This window comes from Copadichromis virginalis, linkage group LG5 (assembly GCF_057382275.1).
Source record: "Copadichromis virginalis isolate Kocher_CV1m ecotype Utaka linkage group LG5, C_Virginalis_male_GT1.1, whole genome shotgun sequence".
NCBI lineage: Eukaryota > Metazoa > Chordata > Actinopteri > Cichliformes > Cichlidae > Copadichromis > Copadichromis virginalis.
The window spans coordinates 28,639,790-28,663,644 of NC_140622.1; the positions used below are offsets into that span (position 1 = coordinate 28,639,790).

General features: G+C 42.5%; 1 protein-coding gene across 2 annotated transcripts in view; it reads left to right on the plus strand.

The window, feature by feature from the left end:
- raly (RALY heterogeneous nuclear ribonucleoprotein) overlaps positions 1-23,855 on the plus strand; it is a 134,078-nt gene that overhangs the window by 97,010 nt on the left and 13,213 nt on the right. The window contains exons 6-7 of one of the 2 annotated variants that reach the window (XM_085457236.1): positions 3,501-3,620; positions 6,266-6,441. In XM_085457236.1, coding sequence (XP_085313362.1) covers positions 3,501-3,620; positions 6,266-6,441 — 296 coding nt within the window. The remainder of the gene's footprint in view (positions 1-3,500; positions 3,621-6,265; positions 6,442-23,855) is intronic. The other variant, XM_085457235.1, reaches the window with a different exon arrangement.

Sequence of the window (23,855 nt, forward strand, 5' to 3'; positions counted from 1 at the left end):
TTTCATGTAATCTTTAAAGATTTTTTTGAAGAATTGAAGATTTTACCTTTCAAGCTGCGATAAGCTTTTGTGAAGAGGCATCTATGTATACGCCGAATAAGACCAAAATAATAATTTAAGCTCTATCAATCATTTCCAAAAACTAATACATGGAAAGGTTTTTTTTTGGGTTTTTTTAATATTAAAACTATCATAGACAAAGCATAAGCATGGTCACATCCATCACAGCGCTGCCTTGAAGATACTTCCCTCCAGCATGGAAATGGGAAACAGATGACATTTTAAGAAACCTTGGATTAAGTTAGGAACTTAGTTGTAGATAGAAGTGATATGAACTTCAGCGACTTCTGTGTCCAAAGAACTTTACTAACACCCCCCCCATTTTTTAAAATAAAGAAGTTCTCATCGGTTTTAAATGGTAGTATCTTTTGTTTTCCTGCTCGCTGTTGACCCCCTTCAAGAATATTGTCTGTGCATTTAAATTCAAAAGCATAGTCAAAATTAGTTTATTGCATCAAATACAATAGATGCCAGTATCACATTTAAAATATATATAGTCATGTAGCTTCATACAAAAATTATTTTGTTCTATGAAATAAATAAAAAAATGCTGTTACATACAGCTACATGTGGCCTTTTTCTTTTTTCTTTTATAGTATTCAGTTTATTTCTGTTTCCTGCGGCTTTAAGAGAATACTTAAATAAATAATAATACACTCATATTATTAAGTTATCACTGTAACTATAAAAAAACAGTTCTTCTTTTTATTAACTTAATGTTTTGTGAGGATAATAACACATAATGTTTTATTTTCAGTTCCGCCATGTTACAGTACCATGTTAGAATACCCAATTCTCGTGCAGCCTTAAGGGTTAGCGGGTTTATATGAGCAAAATGCTACAGGAAACTAATTAAATCAAATTCAAATTTCAGCGGGTCTTTGTCATAGAAAGGAATGGTACATCATTACCTTCGTGGTACAGTCATGAATTGGATCCAGAGTTGTTTTTTTGGTTCTGGTTCTTCTCACACAGCTGTCCAAAGAGGTGACACTCTCCAGAATTCAGCAGGCGCCAGGCGTGGGTTGAACAATGCGGATTAGCTGAATGTTGGCTTGAGCTGACGTCACAGTGTGTGGGCTGGGAGATATTAAAGGCAGATTCTGGGTCCCTTTTGTTTGAAGTCAAATAACTCTAATAAATTCATTAATCAAAATTAGACTCTTTAAGTGTGAAAGGAATCTCATGTGCTGGACAACAAAATAACAATTCTCCAGATAGGGCAGCAATAATGTAGCAGAAACTGCGTTGCTCGGGTCGATTCTTTGTATTGAATTGAGCTTGTGCTTATTCGAGCTTAAAGATCAAAAAGGTATACATAAGTTAGTCAGAGAGAAAAAGTCAGAGTTTTAGTGATTGTTCATAAAGTCTTCAGTAGAATAAATGTAAGACCAAAATAAAAGCGTCAGACACCAGTGTCTAATACCAGAGATGGAATAAGGCAAAAAGCCATGGCAGCACAAGCAGGCAACGGAAGACTGCCAGGTCTTTTATCGCCTGGGGTCTAGAGTCAGAGCAACCTTCTAAAAGAGCCTGTGTGATAAGGCTTTGGGTTGTGCCTGCATGTATAACTTGTAATGAACAGACAAGCCGTAAAAGGCGGGGGGGATTCTTGGGTTTGTGTGCGAGGGAGAAGGGTGGAAAGAGTGAAGACATGAAGTCCTGGTAACAATTTAATTTCATTAATCCAATCATCCATTTCTGCACGACAAGCCATCTTGTCTACTTAAAAGAAAAAGTGTCTTTTTCCCCAGTCCTTACAGCAACATGCACAGCTTGAGTGCAGCTTGCGTCCAGTTGCTTCTGGTGAAATCTTTATAATCTTAACAGCCATCAAAGGCAAAACACCCATTAGATCTGAAAACTTTTATCTTGGTGATTCTGTATGCTGTAAAAAACAGATCTTCCCTAGAGGTCGTGATAAGTGGTAAAGAGAAACTAATGCCAAGTCACTGCAGCGATGTGTCGATTTATTACTAGCTTCTGGCAGACCTCTTATCTCAAGGTTTGTCTTTGTGTGTGAGGCTGTGTGTGTGTGTGTAAGATCACTGAAAGGTCATCAAAGGGTTCAGCTGTCTTATTTTTATGTCAAACAGAGATGCATCTTTTGGATTTTTGGATCTGTTCCATTGCCTTTGATATCTTTATTGTAGGAATAATAAAGGGAGCATTTTTCCAGACAAAGAGTCTGTCGAAATTCAAAGTTGAAAACAAAAATTTAATTGCCCTATAGGTTTAATAGGATTAAACAAAGAGGGTGAGGTTGTCACTACTACATTACAATAACAATAAACTTTGGCTGAGAGAACCAAATTGTCTGCATTTAACCTTATTCAGGGAGGCATGGCTCAGCAAGGTAATGCAAGCAAGGAAAGAAAAAATGATCTATTTATACAGTATTTTTCACAAACAAGAGTCACAAAGTGCTTTAAAAAAGAGGCACACAAAACTAGAATTTTAATACAATGTAATACAAATACAAATACAATGTAAAACTAAAAGAAAAGGACAGGACAACGGAGTAAAAGACCAGAAAAGAAGGACGGGGGCAGAAGTGAGGACACAAGAGGTACGCTGGTAGAGTTAAAGGGGGAAAATGGAAGGCTAAATAGAAATAGTATAAAACTTGAGTAGATTTCCTCACATTTCTATCTTCAAAACACAGACAAGCTTTCATCCATTTGATCAGAAAAATCTATTAAGTTTCAGAGAAATACATCAGAATACTTTGATTAAAGAAAAAGATGAAAAAGTTTAACATTTACTGAATAAGACTGTAATTCATCACTTTGATCCACAGCAGGATATTTGTCTGTAATGTCATAAAATCTGACACAGATGCTCATGAATCCCAACACACGACTCCAGATGTTCTTGGTGATCCCCTGACTTTATCTCCGGTGCTGCTAACACATCAAGTTTTTGACTAGCACATGATGAAGATCAAAATATATTTACGGATTTCCATCAAAGCGATCAGAAGAGGGACCTGATGTAGCCAGGGCCATAACTTTGGAGACAGTGACACATTTCTTGTACAGTTTTGTCGTTGTACATCACCGCCATGGATTTTAAATCAAACGATCAGGATGTGATTAAAGTGCAGACGTCCAGCTTTCATTAAAGGAGCTTAGCAAAAGTTTTGTATTGCCTGCTTAGAAATATGAGATATGAGATCAAATCAAAGAGAATCTAAATGTTTAGGGGGGGGGGGCACTTTTTTAAAGGAAAAAAGGCGCAAATGAAGCTTCAAAATAGGATCAAAAATGAAAGACATGTTACTGTCATAAAAGGAAAAAAGATAATTTAAACAATAGAGAATGTTTAAAAGTGTGTGGATCCACTGCTTTCTTTGCAGGCTTATCAATCAGGACATGGACACTTACATCCCCTCTCACCTCCCTCCCCTCTGTCTATGTTTGTCTGTGTCTCTCTATCAGCAGTGAAAGGCACAGAGCTTCAGGCGATAAAGTCAGAGTTGACTCAGATTAAAGCCAACATCGAGGCTTTGCTGGGCAGACTGGAGCAGATCACAGAAGACCCACACATAGCTGCCACAGGTGACACCCCCACCCCACACACATGCATACCTTACATTATAAATGAAATCATTCAAGGAATTGGAACTCTACAAAACCAGTGCACACTCTGATTATGCTAATCAGAGTTAAACAGTAGTAAAATAGTAATGGTCAACTAAACAAATGCAAACAATTACCTCATTTTCAAGGGGCCTTGACTTTGTCCCTGCGATTTTGCACTAGCTGAGTAAAATCAGTCATTGAACTGTATAGGTCTTCCTTGAACCTTGGAAACCATTATTTGTATCTGTTATTTTTCTTCTTTCTTTTGTGTCTTAGTGCAGCCTTTTCTCTTATATCAACATTGTTTCCACTTCACCTCCAAGCAAACTTGTTTCTTGTATAGAGCAAAGGGGGTCTAGCTGGTAAACAAATAGTATGCAGACTGGAGACAGCGAGCATGAGCCTTCTGATTTAAAATGAGTCTTATTTACTAACATACACATGGCGGTAAGACAAAAATTGGCCGGTGTGCACGTGTCATAAAACTGAGCAATTTTGCATGCAGACTCTTTTTTTTTTTCACATCATAAGAACATTTCCATACACATATTATATGAGGGGCCATTAAATTTAGTAATATTTGTGTGCTTACTGAGAAAGCTGCTCAAGATCACCAGTATCAAGGTTAGAGCACAGTTTGTTTGTTTGTTTGCTTTTTGGTGTTTCCAACCAACCTTGGAGTCTGTCCTCTTCAGGAATCAGAATTAGTAAAACAAATAAAAATATTTTCCTGGCAGCCACAGTTTGTGAAGGGAGCAATGGTGGAAGTCAGATGTAATGGGACTTTTTCTACTTCCAGAGTAATCACAGCATTTGAATCGTTCCTCTTTTGCATAAAGCTTATGGTTAGGACTGGATCCCTCTAACTAACCCTCGCTTAGTTAAGCTTAAATAGGCCTAGATTACAGGGAGCTCCACACAACGCATGGCCCCAGTTTGTTTGTGTTTGTTTTCCTCACTCACCTCTTTCCACCTTCTCGTTTTTCTGCGTTTGGTCATTTTTCGTTTGTATTGTGAAGTGCTGTCCATTTCAGTTTTCCAGCGTTTGGCTGGATTTGAGTTGAGCGTATAGCCTTGTACACTTCAGAATTCATCCTGTTACTCCAATCATAAAATCTAGTGATTCACTTCCAGAAAACTGTATCCTCCATGCTTATGATCATGAGATGTTTTTTTCCCTTCTCCATACTTTTTTCTTCCCATGATTCTTGGTTTCATCTGTCCAAACATGTTTTTTTTGTTTGGTTTTGTCTCTGGGGTGTGAAGGCTTTTTCTTCTGCATAACCAGCAGTTTGCAGCTTGTTGTAAACCCTCTGTATTTAAAGCTGAATTCTCATTGGAGACAACAATGCCTTCACCCTCAAGACTGTTTTTGACTTGACTAGGTGTTGTGAAGGTTTTTTCTTAACCGAGGAAAGAGGAAAGGGAAAGGAAATTCTTTGATCATCCACTTCAGTTGTCTTCTGTGGTCTTTCAGGCTTTCTGGTCTCACTGAGCTGGCCAGTGAATTATTTCTCCTTTAAAATGTATCACATTGTTAATCTGGCCAAATGTAAAGTTTTTTGCTATCTTCCTGATAGTCCATTTTGTGTTTTCAGCCTAAGAATTGGCTCCTTCCCTGGCATCAACCTCTCCTTGGACTTCATATTGAGAATTTCAGTGGATAGCCAACAAACACAAGTTGAATGCTTTGAATCAACATCATGTGTTATTTTCAAATAACCTCACTAGGCCATGCATACAGTATAAATCAAAGCCTTATAAACGATTTTCTACTTCACCGCTCAACTAAACAAAGTAATGGTAAGTGTTGATAAAATAACCATCGGCCTTTATATTGGAAAAATTTAGAGAGAAAAAAACATGAACAAAGAATCGTTAAAAGGACCGAATTGGTCAAAAGGACTAATCACTGCAGTAAAAACTGTACCAAAATGTGATTACAATACTGACTATAAATAATAATAATAATAATAATAATAATAAAAAAAACGTAAGAAATGCAACGGCACAAGCAAGCAAGTCCAAGATGAGAAGAAATCAGAAACAGTTGACTTGTATCCGTACGAGGAGTCTGGGATGCAGCTTTAGAAACACAAAAATGTTAGTGTCTGTGTTGCCTGATTCCAGATTTCTGAATGGCAGCCCACCTTTGAAACTTTGCCAAACAATTCTGAAGCCTGCTTTTGCTCTTTTCCATAGATTCGGCCTATGCACAAGAGGAAAGTTGCTAAGGATGGCTGGAACCATAATCCATTTGTTTTAACAAGATTACTGATGCTTACTCACTTTCTGTACTTACATGAAGATGTCTCTTGATTTGATTTACTGCAAGAGGGGTAGTAACAATAGCACTTGCCTGACTAAGACCATTGAACTGTTATCCTGCAAAAAAAGCAAAGCAAACAAAAATTACTCCTTCATTCTGGATTGAATTTCCATTCTTTCTTTATTATCCCATGAGGCCTATTTTCAAATCAGATTACCCCGTGAGGACGGCCGTGTTTTCTTTCCTCAAAGACATGGATCATCAGCATTTGTAAAATCTGATCTACAGTTTTCGCAGTTGCGACATGTCCATCTCACGTTTGGGTTTCTTGTGTGTGTTCGCGTTCATGCAGATTTGATCAATACAGAGGAGTGCAAGAGTGAGGAGGCATGGCAGGGAGGGGAGGAATCAAGTTCAGAGCTTGAAGATGAGGATGAGCAGAGACAGAACAGCGAAGCTGAAGAGGAGGAGGAAGATGAAGAAGAGGAGGAGGGAGAGCACACACAGGATGACACCCACAACCATATGGTGAGTTAATGTGACAAACAGTAGTGTGATCTGCGGTAACCTAAGTCGAGACTTCTTATTCACACAAAGATGATTTTAGTGCAGGATTCAACCATTTGAGCCCTAATTAGTTCATTTTCATCAACATAATTCAGTTATATTTAAACAGTATCAGTTTATAATAACAGTCATTACAAGATGCCTTATATATAGGTAAATATCCTACAATATTACAGACAGAACTGCAATCATCAGAGTATCTTCTATCATTTTCCCTGCATTACATGCATCTTATTATTTTACACTGATACTACATACATTTAGAGCTTCTGTTGGAACTGCAGGATTTTAAACACATTTAAACTGAATGACAAAAAAATAATAAATAGAACAAAATTACAGTCCATCCCACTATATATATGTATATATATATAGAGAGAGAGAGAGAGAGTCATGGGTGGTTTGGATTCATAGGAGTTGTTCAAGGAGAAAAGGAAGCACTGACCCTTTCCTTCTGTCTTATTATCTCATAGTCAGGCATACAGTGGCTTGCAAAAGTATTCGGCCCCCTTGAACTTTTACACATTTTGTCACATTACAGCCACAAACATGAATCAATTTTATTGGAATTCCACGTGAAAGACCAACACAAAGTGGTGTACACGTGAGAAGTGGAACGAAAATCATACATGATTCCAAACATTTTTTACAAATAAATAACTGCAAAGTGGGGTGTGCGTAATTATTCAATACTTTGTAGAACCACCTTTTGCTGCAATTACAGCTGCCAGTCTTTTGGTGTCTGTCTCTACCAGCTTTGCGCATCTAGAGACTGAAATCCTTGCCCATTCTTCTTTGCAAAACAGCTCCAGCTCAGTCAGATTAGATGGACAGCGCTTGTGAACAGCAGTTTTCAGATCTTGCTACAGATTCTCGATTGGACTTTGACTGGGCCATTCTAACACATGGATATGTTTTGTTTTAAACCATTCCATTGTTGCCCTGGCTTTATGTTTAGGGTCGTTGTCCTGCTGGAAGGTGAACCTCCGCCCCAGTCTCAAGTCTTTTGCAGACTCCAAGAGGTTTTCTTCCAAGATTGCCCTGTATTTGGCTCCATCCATCTTCCCATCAACTCTGACCAGCTTCCCTGTCCCTGCTGAAGAGAAGCACCCCCAGAGCATGACGCTGCCACCACCATATTTGACAGTGGGGATGGTGTGTTCAGAGTGATGTGCAGTGTTAGTTTTCCACCACACATAGCGTTTTGCATTTTGGTCTCAACTCCTATGTGCTCTGGTCTCATCTGACCAGAGCACCTTCTTCCACATGTTTGCTGTGTCCCCCACATGGCTTGTGGCAAACTGCAAACTTCTTATGGTTTTCTGTTAACAATGGCTTTCTTCTTGCCACTCTTCCATAAAGGCCAACTTTGTGCAGTGCACGACTAATAGTTGTCCTATGGTCAGATTCCCCCACCTGAGCTGTAGATCTCTGCAGCTCGTCCACAGTCACCATGGGCCTCTTGGCTGCATTTCTGATCAGCACTCTCCTTGTTTGGCCTGTGAGTTTAGGTGGACGGCCTTGTCTTGGTAGGTTTACAGTTGTGCCATACTCCTTCCATTTCTGAATGATTGCTTGAACAGTGCTCCGTGGGATGTTCAAGGCTTGGGAAATCTTTTTGTAGCCTAAGCCTCCTTTAAATTTCTCAATAACTTTATCCCTGACCTGTCTGGGACTTCATGGTGTTGTTGCTCCCAATATTCTCTTAGACAACCTCTGAGGCCGTCACAGAGCTGCTGTATTTGTACTGACATTAGATTACACACAGGTGCACTCTATTTAGTCATTAGCACTCATCAGGGAATGCCTATAGGCAACTGACTGCACTCAGATCAAAGGGGGCTGAATAATTACGCACACCCCACTTTGCAGTTACCGTATTTTCACGACCATAAGGCGCACTTAAAAGTCTTAGATTTTCTTCAAAAAGTACGGCGCGCCCTATAGCGCAGTGCGCCCTGTGTGTTGTAAGGAGGACGTAGTAGAGAACACCATGAGAACGCTAAAGGGTGAAGTGTGGGCGCAACCCTGAAAATGGCAAAGAGACACGCTTACGAAGCACAGTTTAAACTGAAGGCCATCAGCTACGCGGCGGAACATGGAAATCAAGCAGCGGCGAGAGAATTTAAGATTAACGAATCGATGGTTCGCAAATGGAGGAAGCTAGAAAACAAGCTCCGGCAGGTCAAGAAAACGCAGCTGAGTTTCCGCGGACATAAGGCGAGGTGGCCCGAGTTGGAGGAAAGACTCGAGCGGTGGATCATCGAGCAAAGAACGAGCGGGAGAAGCGTTTCGACGGTCACCATTCGGCTAAAAGCAGTTTCACTTTCACTTTTTATGAAACTGTGCCATTTTTCCATCCGGACCAGGACTACGGTAGCGCAGCAACTTCCAGCGGATTATAAGGAAAAGCTGGCCATCTTCCGCTCCTACTGCAGCAAACACATCGGCGACAAACACATCCAGCCCAGCCACATCACAAACATGGACGAGGTCCCGCTCACTTTTGACATCCCGGTGAGTCACACTGTGGAGAAGAAGGGGACCAGCACGGTAGCGATACGCACAACGGGGCACGAAAAATCTTCTTTCACTGTTGTGTTTGGCTGCCATGCTAATGGACAGAAACTGCCGCCTATGGTGATTTTTAAGCGAAAGACTTTGCCTAAAGAGAAGTTTCCAGCAGGAATCATCATTAAGGCAAATGAAAAGGGCTGGATGGATGAGGAAATGATGAAAGAGTGGCTGAGGGAGGTGTATGTAAGGAGACCAGGTGGGTTTTTTTCCACGCATCACCATCGCTCTTAATCTGTGACTCTATGCATGCCCATCTCACAGCCGATGTGAAAAAACTAGTGAAACAAATGAACTGTGAGCTTGCTGTCATTCCGGGAGGCCTGACAAAGGAACTCCAACCGCTGGACATCGGTGTGAACCGCCCGTTCAAAGTAAGGCTGCGAGTGGCCTGGGAGCGATGGATGACCGATGGGGACCACAGTTTCACCAAGAGTGGAAGGCAGCGCCGGGCGAGTTACGCCACAATTTGCCAATGGATTGTAGATGCTTGGGCTAACATGTCTGCTGGCACTGTTGTTCGAGCTTTCGCAAAAGCCGGCATCATTTCCGAGGAGCTGCACGGCACGGAAAGTGACTCTGACAGTGAAGAAAGTGAACCTGGCATGTTTGATGGAGATTTAGCGCAGCTGTTCAATTCAGACACAGAGGATGAGGACTTCCATGGGTTTGATGATAAAAATGTGAGTACCAAACTTCGTTTTGCTCCTGCTTTATTTTTAAATACGCACACTTGTATGCTTGTGTGTTGTTGATGATGACGATTACTGGTAATAAAAATGTGAGTAAGGTACCGAACTCAGGTTTGCTCCCGCTTTATTTTTAAATACGCATACGGTACTTGTATGCGCCCTATAATCCAGTGCGCCTTATGTGTGTGTTAAATACAGTAATGGCACACATAACTGAGACTGCGCCTTTTAGTACAGTGCGTCTTCTGGTCGTGAAAATACGGTATTTATTTGTAAAAAATGTTTGGAATCATGTATGATTTACGTTCCACTTCTCACGTGTACACCACTTTGTATTGGTCTTTCACGTGGAATTCCAATAAAATTGATTCATGTTTGTGGCTGTAATGTGACAAAATGTGTAAAAGTTCAAGGGGGCCAAATACTTTTGCAAGCTACTGTATGTAACAGGCAGCTGACAGAGCAAGCTGCAATCCAATACTCTCTCAGCCCATACACATCGCTTATGCTGCTTGTTAAGGACACGTTAGTGTAATTTCTCATTATGCACAGTAAAATCTTGTCAAAAGAAGTAGTATAAAAATGAACAAATGTCCAAACGAGGAACTCAGTGGAGTTTGTGGTATAAAATCCAAACCCAGAAGGCATCCTTGTGTCTAAAACTTTGTTTTTAATTATCTAGTTTTGTTTTGATTTTACTTTTCGTAGTCTACTCTTGTAGTTATGTTAAGGTACAAAAACTGAGAAAGGCTTAGGAAAAGGTCATTCTTTGAGTTAAAATATACCCTTTCTGAACTTTTACTGTGTCAGAAGGCAAACGTTTTTCACATGCAACAGACTTCTCCTACATTGTTTTTTTTTTTAACTTTAAAAGTGCTAGAACAGTGGCATCGTGAGTGGAAGAAATGTGTCCAAGGTCTCACTGTGTTGATTTAGGATGTAGAGGGGTTTCTGCTGCACTCTGTGAGATATGCTGAAAAATGTTATACCCGCAACATACTCGTTAAGTAATTCAGTGGGATCCCTATTATGCATCAGTATGTGACAACTGGACCAAAATGTATCTGATATACTATACTTATTCCAAAATGTAATGCCTTTTAAGCTGTGGAGCTTAAATGCTAGTAATTTCCCAAACATAATTTAGCTACAGATGACACAATTTGTAATAAAGAATAAGAAAAATCTATCATGTGAAATGCTAATTATATTCACGTTTTCAGTTCCTTATTTTGTCCTAAAATTTTCCATAATAACAAAAACTTGAACACATGTAATCAGTATTGTGTGTGTTTTGACTCTTGGTTGATATTCTGTTCTTTCTTTAATGTATTACGTTTGTGTTCCATTCAGTAAAAAAAAAAAAAAAAACGATAAAAATGTACCAGCAAAGTCATACTTAAGAGTTTAGTTCATTATTGGATGAGCAAATTGCTAAGCCACAAAGATTTGTTTAAAGAAAAAAATTTAAAGTTCAGTATTTTTGTAGATTTGTGTTGCTTTATTGTGATTCTCAATTGTGTACAATGAGGATTCGTGCAAAACATGGCAGACACATTCAGTTCCCATTTATCAAACAACTTTGAAATAACCTGGGGGTAGCTAATCATGTTTGGAACAAACAATTCCAGTCACTACCAGATTTTCAGTTCTAAAGATTGAGTGTTTTAAGACTCGGAGGCAAAATGTCTGAAATGCTTTGAAGAGGCAAGTCATAGTCAGTCTGGACTTCATCTAGTTCAACCAGATGAACTTACTAGAAATTACCAAACAAAAGCTTTGCACTAGTCATGTAAAATTCCATAAATGTCACTGAGAACTAGGCTTTTGATTCAGAAATAGTTTGATCAGATTCACTGGGAGCTCCGCTGAGTAAACTCACCCACCTCAACAAGTGTTGCTTTTGAACTCGCCAGTCCAGTCCAGTAAATGAATGATCTACGGTAGGCCATTTTCTTACTTTAATCCATCGCAGTCTTGTAGTACCAATCCGGGTATTTTAACATCCCACACCAAAACTTTATTTATGACTTGTTTTCTGCTGAATTAACTTCTTTAGTGGAGTTTTACAAGTAAGTCTTCTGAAACAAATGAGTTTATTCAGCTGATATTAAGTTAAAGGGCCGATGGCATTTTAAAAGCATCTTAAATGTGACAGTGGTCAAAGTATATAAAAGGAGTCAGAAATAATATTAAAAAGATGGAAAATCTGAACAATGTGAAACTGTTTTCTCATAAGAGCGGAGGAAATTTGCAATTTGTGCAGGCTTAGGGCAAGAAGTTATGAAAATAACACATAGCACTGTTCAAATGTACACACACACTCATACACACAGCACAGTCTCTTGCGTGCCTTCGTAAATATACGAGTGACTGAAAACATCCATGGTTAACAACATAAATTTAAAGCTGTGGATTTGAATAAGCCCAGGTCCTTATAATGTTACATGGTTTAATCCCCAATTTCTGCAGCCTGCACTGACTATGTGTAGTTACACAGACATTACTGTATATTGTTGTATATGAGGGAAACAGTGTGGCACTCTATGCTATTTATTTTTCTGTCTTTCTTTTGATTTACCTGCACATTATCTACCACATCATAACATATATGACCAGCTGTAACTGTATATTTAGATTCATGTGTGGTTTTGGAGCCAGTATACAGACACGTTCCTCTACATGAGTACTGCTTTGGTGAGAACACAGTGTACAGTATATCTGTATAACATTATTCCAGGCATTTTCTTACACTTACCCAATTAAGGGTTACCTATCTCCAGTGTTGGGGAGTAACGGAATACATGTACCGCCGTTACGTATTTAGAATACAAAATATGAGTAACTGTATTCCGTTACAGTTACCGTTTAAAAAGGTGCTATTCAGAATACAGTTACTTTGTTGAAATAAATGGAATACACTGCGGTACTTTCCTGTTTCATTTTGTCGCGGGTCAGGACTGTTTGGGTTTTGTTTGACAGCTACGATCTGTTGTTCCAGGCGGCAGCGTTACGGTTGCCATGGTTACAGGGCGACGCTCTCTCTCTCTGCGACTGTGTGTTTCCTGGGTGAGAGAGCGCCTTTTCTTTGTTGTTGTTGTTGTTGTGCTAAGCTAACAGGCAGAATGCTACAAGCATAGCTCTAAAGAATGTAGCATCATGTTCAGTGTAGTCCGTGCTGCTGGGAGAATGGACTGCCATACACGTTATGTTTCTGTGAGCGCTAGGAGGGAGAAAAAGGGGAGTGGAAAGGTACGAGCAGTCATCGAGCAAAAACGGGAGCTGGAAGCATGTAAATATAATAATAACCACTGCAGCCAAGAAGAGTGCCTGACGAGCCCAGTTGTAAGTAAGCTATTAAGACTCAACTGTACACTGTGTTCGTGTTTTCCTCCGAAAACAACAAGTTCCGTTGGAGCAGCCTTTCAACGCCTCTCTCTGTCTGTCGCAAGAAAAGTTGACCCACACAACAAAGTAGAGCTATTTTCGGCTACCAGCCGACAGGGACCCCGCCGTATTATGCTGGGCTTACACTGTGCGATTTTTTCAGTCGCGCGATTCAGCTCCTGCTCAAACTGTACGATTGACTCGCAGGGGTTAGAAGTTCATAGGTCACGATGCAGGGTCTCACACTATACGGCCCGATGCTCTGATGCGACCTGAGTGCTCACACTGTGCGTCCATAAAAATGAAGGTTATAACAGAAATTCTGTCGCTCGCTCTCCCTCTCCGTCTTTCACTCACACAGACACACCACCACCATCAACTTTGCTAAATTGCTAATGAAAAACATTGGTCAGGCAGCTGTGATTGAGCAGCAGTGTCGATCCAACTATTTTCACGGTTGTTGTGGTCGTGATAATTTTGTGAGGCCACATCGAAAGGGCTCGGATGGTTCTACAGGTTGTGCCTCCATCGCTTGTGTCCAGATCACACGCTGCACTGCCGTGCTACGCTGTCTTTTTCGCTGACATTTGTGTTTGCGCGTGCGCAGTGTGGCAAACTGCGGTGACACCCTCACGACCAAGCGATTGATGATCGGGAGCTGGTCGTGAGGTGTCAATCGCTTCTCGTTACCCCACGTATACTACACGATGCACGACGCACGATGAAGGCCAAAATCGGGCCGATCGCCAAAACGATCGCACGACTCAAAAATCGGCTCAAAATGGGCCAAAAATCGCACAGTGTGAGCCCAGCATTAGTCAGAGGTCCCTTTACTACAGTTCGGAGTCGCGGACCTTCAGTAATAGTAATAAATCACACAGCAATAGTACATTCACGTTGTTGTAAAAAGCATGATAATATTGTAGCGGGTCAGGGCTGTTCGGGGTTCTGCTTGTACAGTTATGTTTTGTGTAAGCTGATACTAAACGGGGTGAGAGGCAGAGCACCGCACACAAGGAACAGGACACCGTGGAACACAGACGAACAAGCAACAGGCAGGAGAACACACAGGGCTTAAATACACACAGCAGTAATCAGGGGATGAGAGACAGGAGGGCAACACACCTGGGAGAAATCAGAGCTGACGGGACAGGGGAAACATAATTTGAACACACTCACATGACACGGGGACCTTCAGAATAAAACAGGAAACTCAGACACAGAGAACCAGACAAGACACTGAACGAAACAGACAGATTCACAAACAGACAGTGTGACAGCATAGACAGACAGAACACAGGGACCAGGGCAGGCACAAAACAGAAACCTAACAAATGGCAAATCATAACAGAATACATACTCAGAATAAACAAAAGCATAAAGAAACACAAAACACAGAGTCGGCAGACTCAGGACCATGACAACGTAAGAGTTTAGTTTATTATTGAGCACTGAGCATCGGCTCCCCACAGGGCTGTGTGCTGAGCCCCCTCTTGTATTCTCTCTACACCCACGACTGCAGTTCGACCCACAACAACACTCTCGTCATCAAGTTTGCTGATGACACCACGGTAGTCGGACTCATCTCGAAGGGAGACGAGGCAGAGTACAGAGAGGAAGTCCTGAAGCTGGCAGCATGGTGTTCAGAAAACAACCTGGCACTGAACACTAAGAAAACTAAAGAGCTCATTGTTGACTTCAGGAGACACAGCACCGACTTGGCCCCCCTCTACATCAACGGGGAGTGTGTGGAGAGGGTCCACACTTTCCGGTTCCTTGGTGTCCTCATCTCTGCTGACATCTCCTGGACAGACAACATCTCAGCGGTCATCAAGAAGGCCCAACAGCGGCTGCACTTCCTGAGAGTCCTCAGGAAGTACAAGCTGAACTCCAACCTGCTGCTGACCTTCTACCGCTCCTCCATTGAGAGCCTGCTAACCTACTGCATCACGGTATGGTACGGCAGCTGCACCAAGGCGGATAGAGTGAGGCTTCAGAGTGTGGTCAAGACAGCACAGAAGATCATCGGCTGCCCTCTCCCCTCCCTGATGGACATCTATTCCTCCCGCTGCCTCACCAGAGCAGCAAACATTATCAAGGACAGCTCCCACCCTGGCTTCAACATGTTCAGCCTGCTTCCCTCAGGGAAGCGCTACAGGTGCATCAACACAAAAACCCACAGACTCAAAAACAGTTTCTTCCCCCAAAGCGATAACCACCCTGAACTCACACATGCACAGATAACACAGCCCCCCACTTCCCACTTCCTCTATGGACCATCACTGTGCAATACCAATTCTATGTGCAACAACTGAACTGTATATACATAACACTATTTATACCAATTCCATGTGCAATAACTCAACTGTATATACATAACACTATTTATACCAATTCCATGTGCAGTAACTCAACTGTATATACATAACACTATTTATTACATAATACTTGCGGCTTGTATATTGTACATTTTATATATATATATATGTTTTTCCCTATGTTAATACTGTCCATATGTACATAGCGCTGCAGAACTGTACCCCCCCCCCTCCCCCCCAGCATGTTTACACTGAGTAGGAGATGCTCTGTATCTCATTGTACAACTGTATAGTGACAATAAAGGCATTCTATTCTATTCTATTCTATTGGATAAACAAATTGCTAAGCCACAAAGATTTGTTTAAAGAAAAAAATTTAAAGTTCAGTATTTTTGTAGATTTGTGTTGCATTATTGTGATTCTCAATTGTGTACAATGAGGATTCGTGCAAAACATGGCAGACACATTCAGTTCCCATTTATCAAACAACTTTGAAATAACCTGGGGGTAGCTAATCATGTTTGGAACAAACAATTCAAGTCACTACCAGATTTTCAGTTCTAAAGATTGAGTGTTTTAAGACTCGGAGGCAAAATGTCTGAAATGCTTTGAAGAGGCAAGTCATAGTCAGTCTGGACTTCATCTAGTTCAACCAGATGAACTTACTAGAAATTACCAAACAAAAGCTTTGCACTAGTCATGTAAAATTCCATAAATGTCACTGAGAACTAGGCTTTTGATTCAGAAATAGTTTGATCAGATTCACTGGGAGCTCCGCTGAGTAAACTCACCCACCTCAACAAGTGTTGCTTTTGAACTCGCCAGTCCAGTCCAGTCCAGTAAATGAATGATGATATTAAGTTAAAGGGCCGATGGCATTTTAAAAGCACCTTAAATGTGACAGTGGTCAAAGTATATAAAAGGAGTCAGAAATAATATTAAAAAGATGGAAAATCTGAACAATGTGAAACTGTTTTCTCATAAGAGCGGAGGAAATTTGCAATTTGTGCAGGCTTAGGGCAAGAAGTTATGAAAATAACACATAGCACTGTTCAAATGTACACACACACTCATACACACAGCACAGTCTCTTGCGTGCCTTCGTAAATATACGAGTGACTGAAAACATCCATGGTTAACAACATAAATTTAAAGCTGTGGATTTGAATAAGCCCAGGTCCTTATAATGTTACATGGTTTAATCCCCAATTTCTGCAGCCTGCACTGACTATGTGTAGTTACACAGACATTACTGTATATTGTTGTATATGAGGGAAACAGTGTGGCACTCTATGCTATTTATTTTTCTGTCTTTCTTTTGATTTACCTGCACATTATCTACCACATCATAACATATATGACCAGCTGTAACTGTATATTTAGATTCATGTGTGGTTTTGGAGCCAGTATACAGACATGTTCCTCTACATGAGTACTGCTTTGGTGAGAACACAGTGTACAGTATATCTGTATAACATTATTCCAGGCATTTTCTTACACTTACCCAATTAAGGGTTACCTATCTCCAGTGTTGGGGAGTAACGGAATACATGTACCGCCGTTACGTATTTAGAATACAAAATATGAGTAACTGTATTCCGTTACAGTTACCGTTTAAAAAGGTGGTATTCAGAATACAGTTACTTTGTTGAAATAAATGGAATACACTGCGGTACTTTCCTGTTTCATTTTGTCGCGGGTCAGGACTGTTTGGGTTTTGTTTGACAGCTACGTTCTTTTGTTCCAGGCGGCAGCGTTACGGTTGCCATGGTTACAGGGCGACGCTCTCTCTCTCTGCGACTGTGTGTTTCCTGGGTGAGAGAGCGCCTTTTCGTTGTTGTTGTTGTTGTGCTAAGCTAACAGGCAGAATGCTACAAGCATAGCTCTAAAGAATGTAGCATCATGTTCAGTGTAGTCCGTGCTGCTGGGAGAATGGACTGCCATACACGTTATGTGTCTGTGAGCGCGAGGAGGGAGAAAAAGGGGAGTGGAAAGGTACGAGCAGTCATCGAGCAAAAACGGGAGCTGGAAGCATGTAAATATAATAATAACCACTGCAGCCAAGAAGAGTGCCTGACGAGCCCAGTTGTAAGTAAGCTATTAAGACTCAACTGTACACTGTGTTCGTGTTTTCCTCCGAAAACAACAAGTTCCGTTGGAGCAGCCTTTCAACGCCTCTCTCTGTCTGTCGCAAGAAAAGTTGACCCACACAACAAAGTAAAGCTATTTTTCGGCTACCAGCCGACAGGGACCCCGCCGTATTATGCTGGGCTTACACTGTGCGATTTTTTCAGTCGTGCGATTCAGCTCCTGCTCAAACTGTACGATTGACTCGCAGGGGTTAGAAGTTCATAGGTCACGATGCAGGGTCTCACACTATACGGCCCGATGCTCTGATGCGACCTGAGTGCTCACACTGTGCGTCCATAAAAATGAAGGTTATAACAGAAATTCTGTCGCTCGCTCTCCCTCTCCGTCTTTCACTCACACAGACACACCACCACCATCAACTTTGCTAAATTGCTAATGAAAAACATTGGTCAGGCAGCTGTGATTGAGCAGCAGTGTCGATCCAACTATTTTCACGGTTGTTGTGGTCGTGATAATTTTGTGAGGCCACATCGAAAGGGCTCGGATGGTTCTACAGGTTGTGCCTCCATCGCTTGTGTCCAGATCACACGCTGCACTGCCGTGCTACGCCGTCTTTTTCGCTGACATTTGTGTTTGCGCGTGCGCAGTGTGGCAAACTGCGGTGACACCCTCACGACCAAGCGATTGATGATCGGGAGCTGGTCGTGAGGTGTCAATCGCTTCTCGTTACCCCACGTATACTACACGATGCACGACGCACGATGAAGGCCAAAATCGGGCCGATCGCCAAAACGATCGCACGACTCAAAAATCGGCTCAAAATGGGCCAAAAATCGCACAGTGTGAGCCCAGCATTAGTCAGAGGTCCCTTTACTACAGTTCGGAGTCGCGGACCTTCAGTAATAGTAATAAATCACACAGCAATAGTACATTCACGTTGTTGTAAAAAGCATGATAATATTGTAGCGGGTCAGGGCTGTTCGGGGTTCTGCTTGTACAGTTATGTTTTGTGTAAGCTGATACTAAACGGGGTGAGAGGCAGAGCGCCGCACACAAGGAACAGGACACCGTGGAACACAGACGAACAAGCAACAGGCAGGAGAACACACAGGGCTTAAATACACACAGCAGTAATCAGGGGATGAGAGACAGGAGGGCAACACACCTGGGAGAAATCAGAGCTGACGGGACAGGGGAAACATAATTTGAACACACTCACATGACACGGGGACCTTCAGAATAAAACAGGAAACTCAGACACAGAGAACCAGACAAGACACTGAACGAAACAGACAGATTCACAAACAGACAGTGTGACAGCATAGACAGACAGAACACAGGGACCAGGGCAGGCACAAAACAGAAACCTAACAAATGGCAAATCATAACAGAATACATACTCAGAATAAACAAAAGCATAAAGAAACACAAAACACAGAGTCGGCAGACTCAGGACCATGACAACGTAAGAGTTTAGTTTATTATTGAGCACTGAGCATCGGCTCCCCACAGGGCTGTGTGCTGAGCCCCCTCTTGTATTCTCTCTACACCCACGACTGCAGTTCGACCCACAACAACACTCTCGTCATCAAGTTTGCTGATGACACCACGGTAGTCGGACTCATCTCGAAGGGAGACGAGGCAGAGTACAGAGAGGAAGTCCTGAAGCTGGCAGCATGGTGTTCAGAAAACAACCTGGCACTGAACACTAAGAAAACTAAAGAGCTCATTGTTGACTTCAGGAGACACAGCACCGACTTGGCCCCCCTCTACATCAACGGGGAGTGTGTGGAGAGGGTCCACACTTTCCGGTTCCTTGGTGTCCTCATCTCTGCTGACATCTCCTGGACAGACAACATCTCAGCGGTCATCAAGAAGGCCCAACAGCGGCTGCACTTCCTGAGAGTCCTCAGGAAGTACAAGCTGAACTCCAACCTGCTGCTGACCTTCTACCGCTCCTCCATTGAGAGCCTGCTAACCTACTGCATCACGGTATGGTACGGCAGCTGCACCAAGGCGGATAGAGTGAGGCTTCAGAGTGTGGTCAAGACAGCACAGAAGATCATCAGCTGCCCTCTCCCCTCCCTGATGGACATCTATTCCTCCCGCTGCCTCACCAGAGCAGCAAACATTATCAAGGACAGCTCCCACCCTGGCTTCAACATGTTCAGCCTGCTTCCCTCAGGGAAGCGCTACAGGTGCATCAACACAAAAACCCACAGACTCAAAAACAGTTTCTTCCCCCAAAGCGATAACCACCCTGAACTCACACATGCACAGATAACACAGCCCCCCACTTCCCACTTCCTCTATGGACCATCACTGTGCAATACCAATTCTATGTGCAACAACTGAACTGTATATACATAACACTATTTATACCAATTCCATGTGCAATAACTCAACTGTATATACATAACACTATTTATTACATATTACTTGCGGCTTGTATATTGTACATTTTATATATATATATATGTTTTTCCCTATGTTAATACTGTCCATATGTACATAGCGCTGCAGAACTGTACCCCCCCCCCTCCCCCCCAGCATGTTTACACTGAGTAGGAGATGCTCTGTATCTCATTGTACAACTGTATAGTGACAATAAAGGCATTCTATTCTATTCTATTGGATAAACAAATTGCTAAGCCACAAAGATTTGTTTAAAGAAAAAAATTTAAAGTTCAGTATTTTTGTAGATTTGTGTTGCATTATTGTGATTCTCAATTGTGTACAATGAGGATTCGTGCAAAACATGGCAGACACATTCAGTTCCCATTTATCAAACAACTTTGAAATAACCTGGGGGTAGCTAATCATGTTTGGAACAAACAATTCAAGTCACTACCAGATTTTCAGTTCTAAAGATTGAGTGTTTTAAGACTCGGAGGCAAAATGTCTGAAATGCTTTGAAGAGGCAAGTCATAGTCAGTCTGGACTTCATCTAGTTCAACCAGATGAACTTACTAGAAATTACCAAACAAAAGCTTTGCACTAGTCATGTAAAATTCCATAAATGTCACTGAGAACTAGGCTTTTGATTCAGAAATAGTTTGATCAGATTCACTGGGAGCTCCGCTGAGTAAACTCACCCACCTCAACAAGTGTTGCTTTTGAACTCGCCAGTCCAGTCCAGTAAATGAATGATCTACGGTAGGCCATTTTCTTACTTTAATCCATCGCAGTCTTGTAGTACCAATCCGGGTATTTTAACATCCCACACCAAAACTTTATTTATGACTTGTTTTCTGCTGAATTAACTTCTTTAGTGGAGTTTTACAAGTAAGTCTTCTGAAACAAATGAGTTTATTCAGCTGATATTAAGTTAAAGGGCCGATGGCATTTTAAAAGCACCTTAAATGTGACAGTGGTCAAAGTATATAAAAGGAGTCAGAAATAATATTAAAAAGATGGAAAATCTGAACAATGTGAAACTGTTTTCTCATAAGAGCGGAGGAAATTTGCAATTTGTGCAGGCTTAGGGCAAGAAGTTATGAAAATAACACATAGCACTGTTCAAATGTACACACACACTCATACACACAGCACAGTCTCTTGCATGCCTTCGTAAATATACGAGTGACTGAAAACATCCATGGTTAACAACATAAATTTAAAGCTGTGGATTTGAATAAGCCCAGGTCCTTATAATGTTACATAGTTTAATCCCCAATTTCTGCAGCCTGCACTGACTATGTGTAGTTACACAGACATTACTGTATATTGTTGTATATGAGGGAAACAGTGTGGCACTCTATGCTATTTATTTTTCTGTCTTTCTTTTGATTTACCTGCACATTATCTACCACATCATAACATATATGACCAGCTGTAACTGTATATTTAGATTCATGTGTGGTTTTGGAGCCAGTATACAGACATGTTCCTCTACATGAGTACTGCTTTGGTGAGAACACAGTGTACAGTATATCTGTATAACATTATTCCAGGCATTTTCTTACACTTACCCAATTAAGGGTTACCTATCTCAACAGCCAAACGGGTACAACCATGGACAGGTCACCAATCTGTCACAGGGGTAACACATCGAGAGGCATTCACTGTACACATTCACATCTACGGGCAATTTGGACTCTCCAACTGACCTAACACTATGCATGTTTTTGGGCTGTGGGAAGCTGCAGTACACAGAGCGAACCCATGCAGACACAGCAAGAACATTCAAAATCCACACAGAAAGGCTGCAGCCAGATTGAACCCAGGATCTTTTTGCTGTGGGGCAGGAGGGCTAACCACCACTCCACCTTATAACAATATTCAACATAATAAATATGAGAACAGTGTTTACACCGTGTAGTGATCCTCATACTTGTATTCCTGCGAGAGTAGCGTTTTTGTCATCTTAGAAATTCTTACATCTGGATCCGAGTGTTGACACAGCATGCAAAGCCCTCCCCCGCGCCCCATTCGGCCAATCAGATCACCACTCCATCCTGCTCCTGCCCGCCTACAGGCAGAAGCTGAAACAGGAAGCTCCAACCTGGAGGGCGGTGCACTGTTGGACGGACCAATCGGAGTTTGCGCTGCGGGACTGTTTTGATCACGCGGACTGGGAAATGTTTCACGTGGCTGCTAGGGACATTGATGAGTACACAGACTCAGTCTGCGGATTTATCAGGAAATGCGTGGAAGATGTCGTCCCATCCAGAACAGTTAAATCCTTCCCAAATCAAAAACCCTGGATCAACGGAGATGTTCGCGCGGCACAGAGCACCGCCTTTGCCTCCGCGAACACATCGGACTACAAACACGCACATTACCAACTCCGGAAGACGATCAAAGCAGCCAAACGTGAGTACAGGGACAGGGTGGAGCAACAGTTTGACAACCCTCGGAGTATGTGGCAGGGACTAAACACGATCACAGACTTTAGAGGGAAAACCAGCACACCGCAGACCACGGCCTCTCTGTGTGAGGATCTAAATGTATTCTACGCTAGATTCGACACAGCGAACACCATGAGACCGGACAGTGTGCGCACCGCGGATGACGTCAGTGCGCACACTGTGTCTGAGGAGGATGTGCGGAAGTGCTTCAGGAAGGTGAACGCACACAAAGCTACTGGTCCGGACGAGATTCCCAGCCGCGTCCTCAAGTCAGCTGGCTGGAGTGTTCACGCACATCTTCAACCTTTCCCTCTCTCTGTCTGTAGTCCCAGCCTGCTTCAAAATGGCCACCATCGTCCCTGTACCCAAATCCTCCACCATCTCCTCATTAAACGACTGGCGACCTGTAGCCCTAACCCCCATCGTAAGCAAATGCTTCGAGAAGCTGGTCAGGGACTTCATCTGCTCTGCACTACCCGACTCACTGGACCCTCTACAGTTCGCATACCGCCACAACAGGTCCACTGATGATGCCATAGCCCTGACACTACATACTGCCCTGTCACACCTGGAGAAGAGAGACACCTATGTGAGAATGCTGTTTGTAGATTACAGCTCAGCATTCAATACCATCGTTCCCTCGAAGCTGGACAGGAAACTGCAGGATCTAGGACTGAGCAGCTCCCTCTGCAGCTGGATCCTTAGCTTCCTGTCTGACAGACGCCAAGTGGTCAGACTGGGCAGCATCACCTCATCCCCCATCACACTGAACACTGGTGCTCCACAGGGGTGTGTACTGAGCCCTCTCCTATACTCACTCTACACCTACGACTGCACAGCCACTAACAACTCCAACATCATTGTGAAGTTTGCGGACGACACTACAGTGGTGGGTCTTATCACCAACGGTGATGAGACGGCTTACAGGCAGGAGGTCAGCGCCCTGACCCACTGGTGTCAAGACAACCATCTCACCCTCAACGTCGCAAAGACAAAGGAGTTGATAGTGGACTTCCGGAGGTGCAGAGAAGTACACACCCCCATCACCATCAACGGCGCTGCTGTGGAGAGAGTGAGCAGCTTCCGGTTCCTTGGTGTACATCTGGCTGAGGATCTTACGTGGTCAGTACACACAAACAAAACAGTGAAGAAGGCGCAGCAGCGCCTCTTCTTTCTCAGGAGACTGAAAAGATTCGGCATGAGCCCTCGCATCCTCAGGACCTTCTATCACTGTGCCATTGAGAGCATCCTCACTGGATGCATCACCACCTGGTATGGCAACAGCACCGCCTACAACTGCAAAGCTCTCCAGCAAGTAGTGCGGTGCTCTGAACGGATAATTGGAGGTGAGCTTCCCTCCCTCCAAGACATCTACAGGAAGCGGTGCCTGAGGAAAGCGGGGAGGATCATCAAGGACTCCAGTCACCCCAGCCATAAACTGTTCAGACTGCTTCCATCAGGAA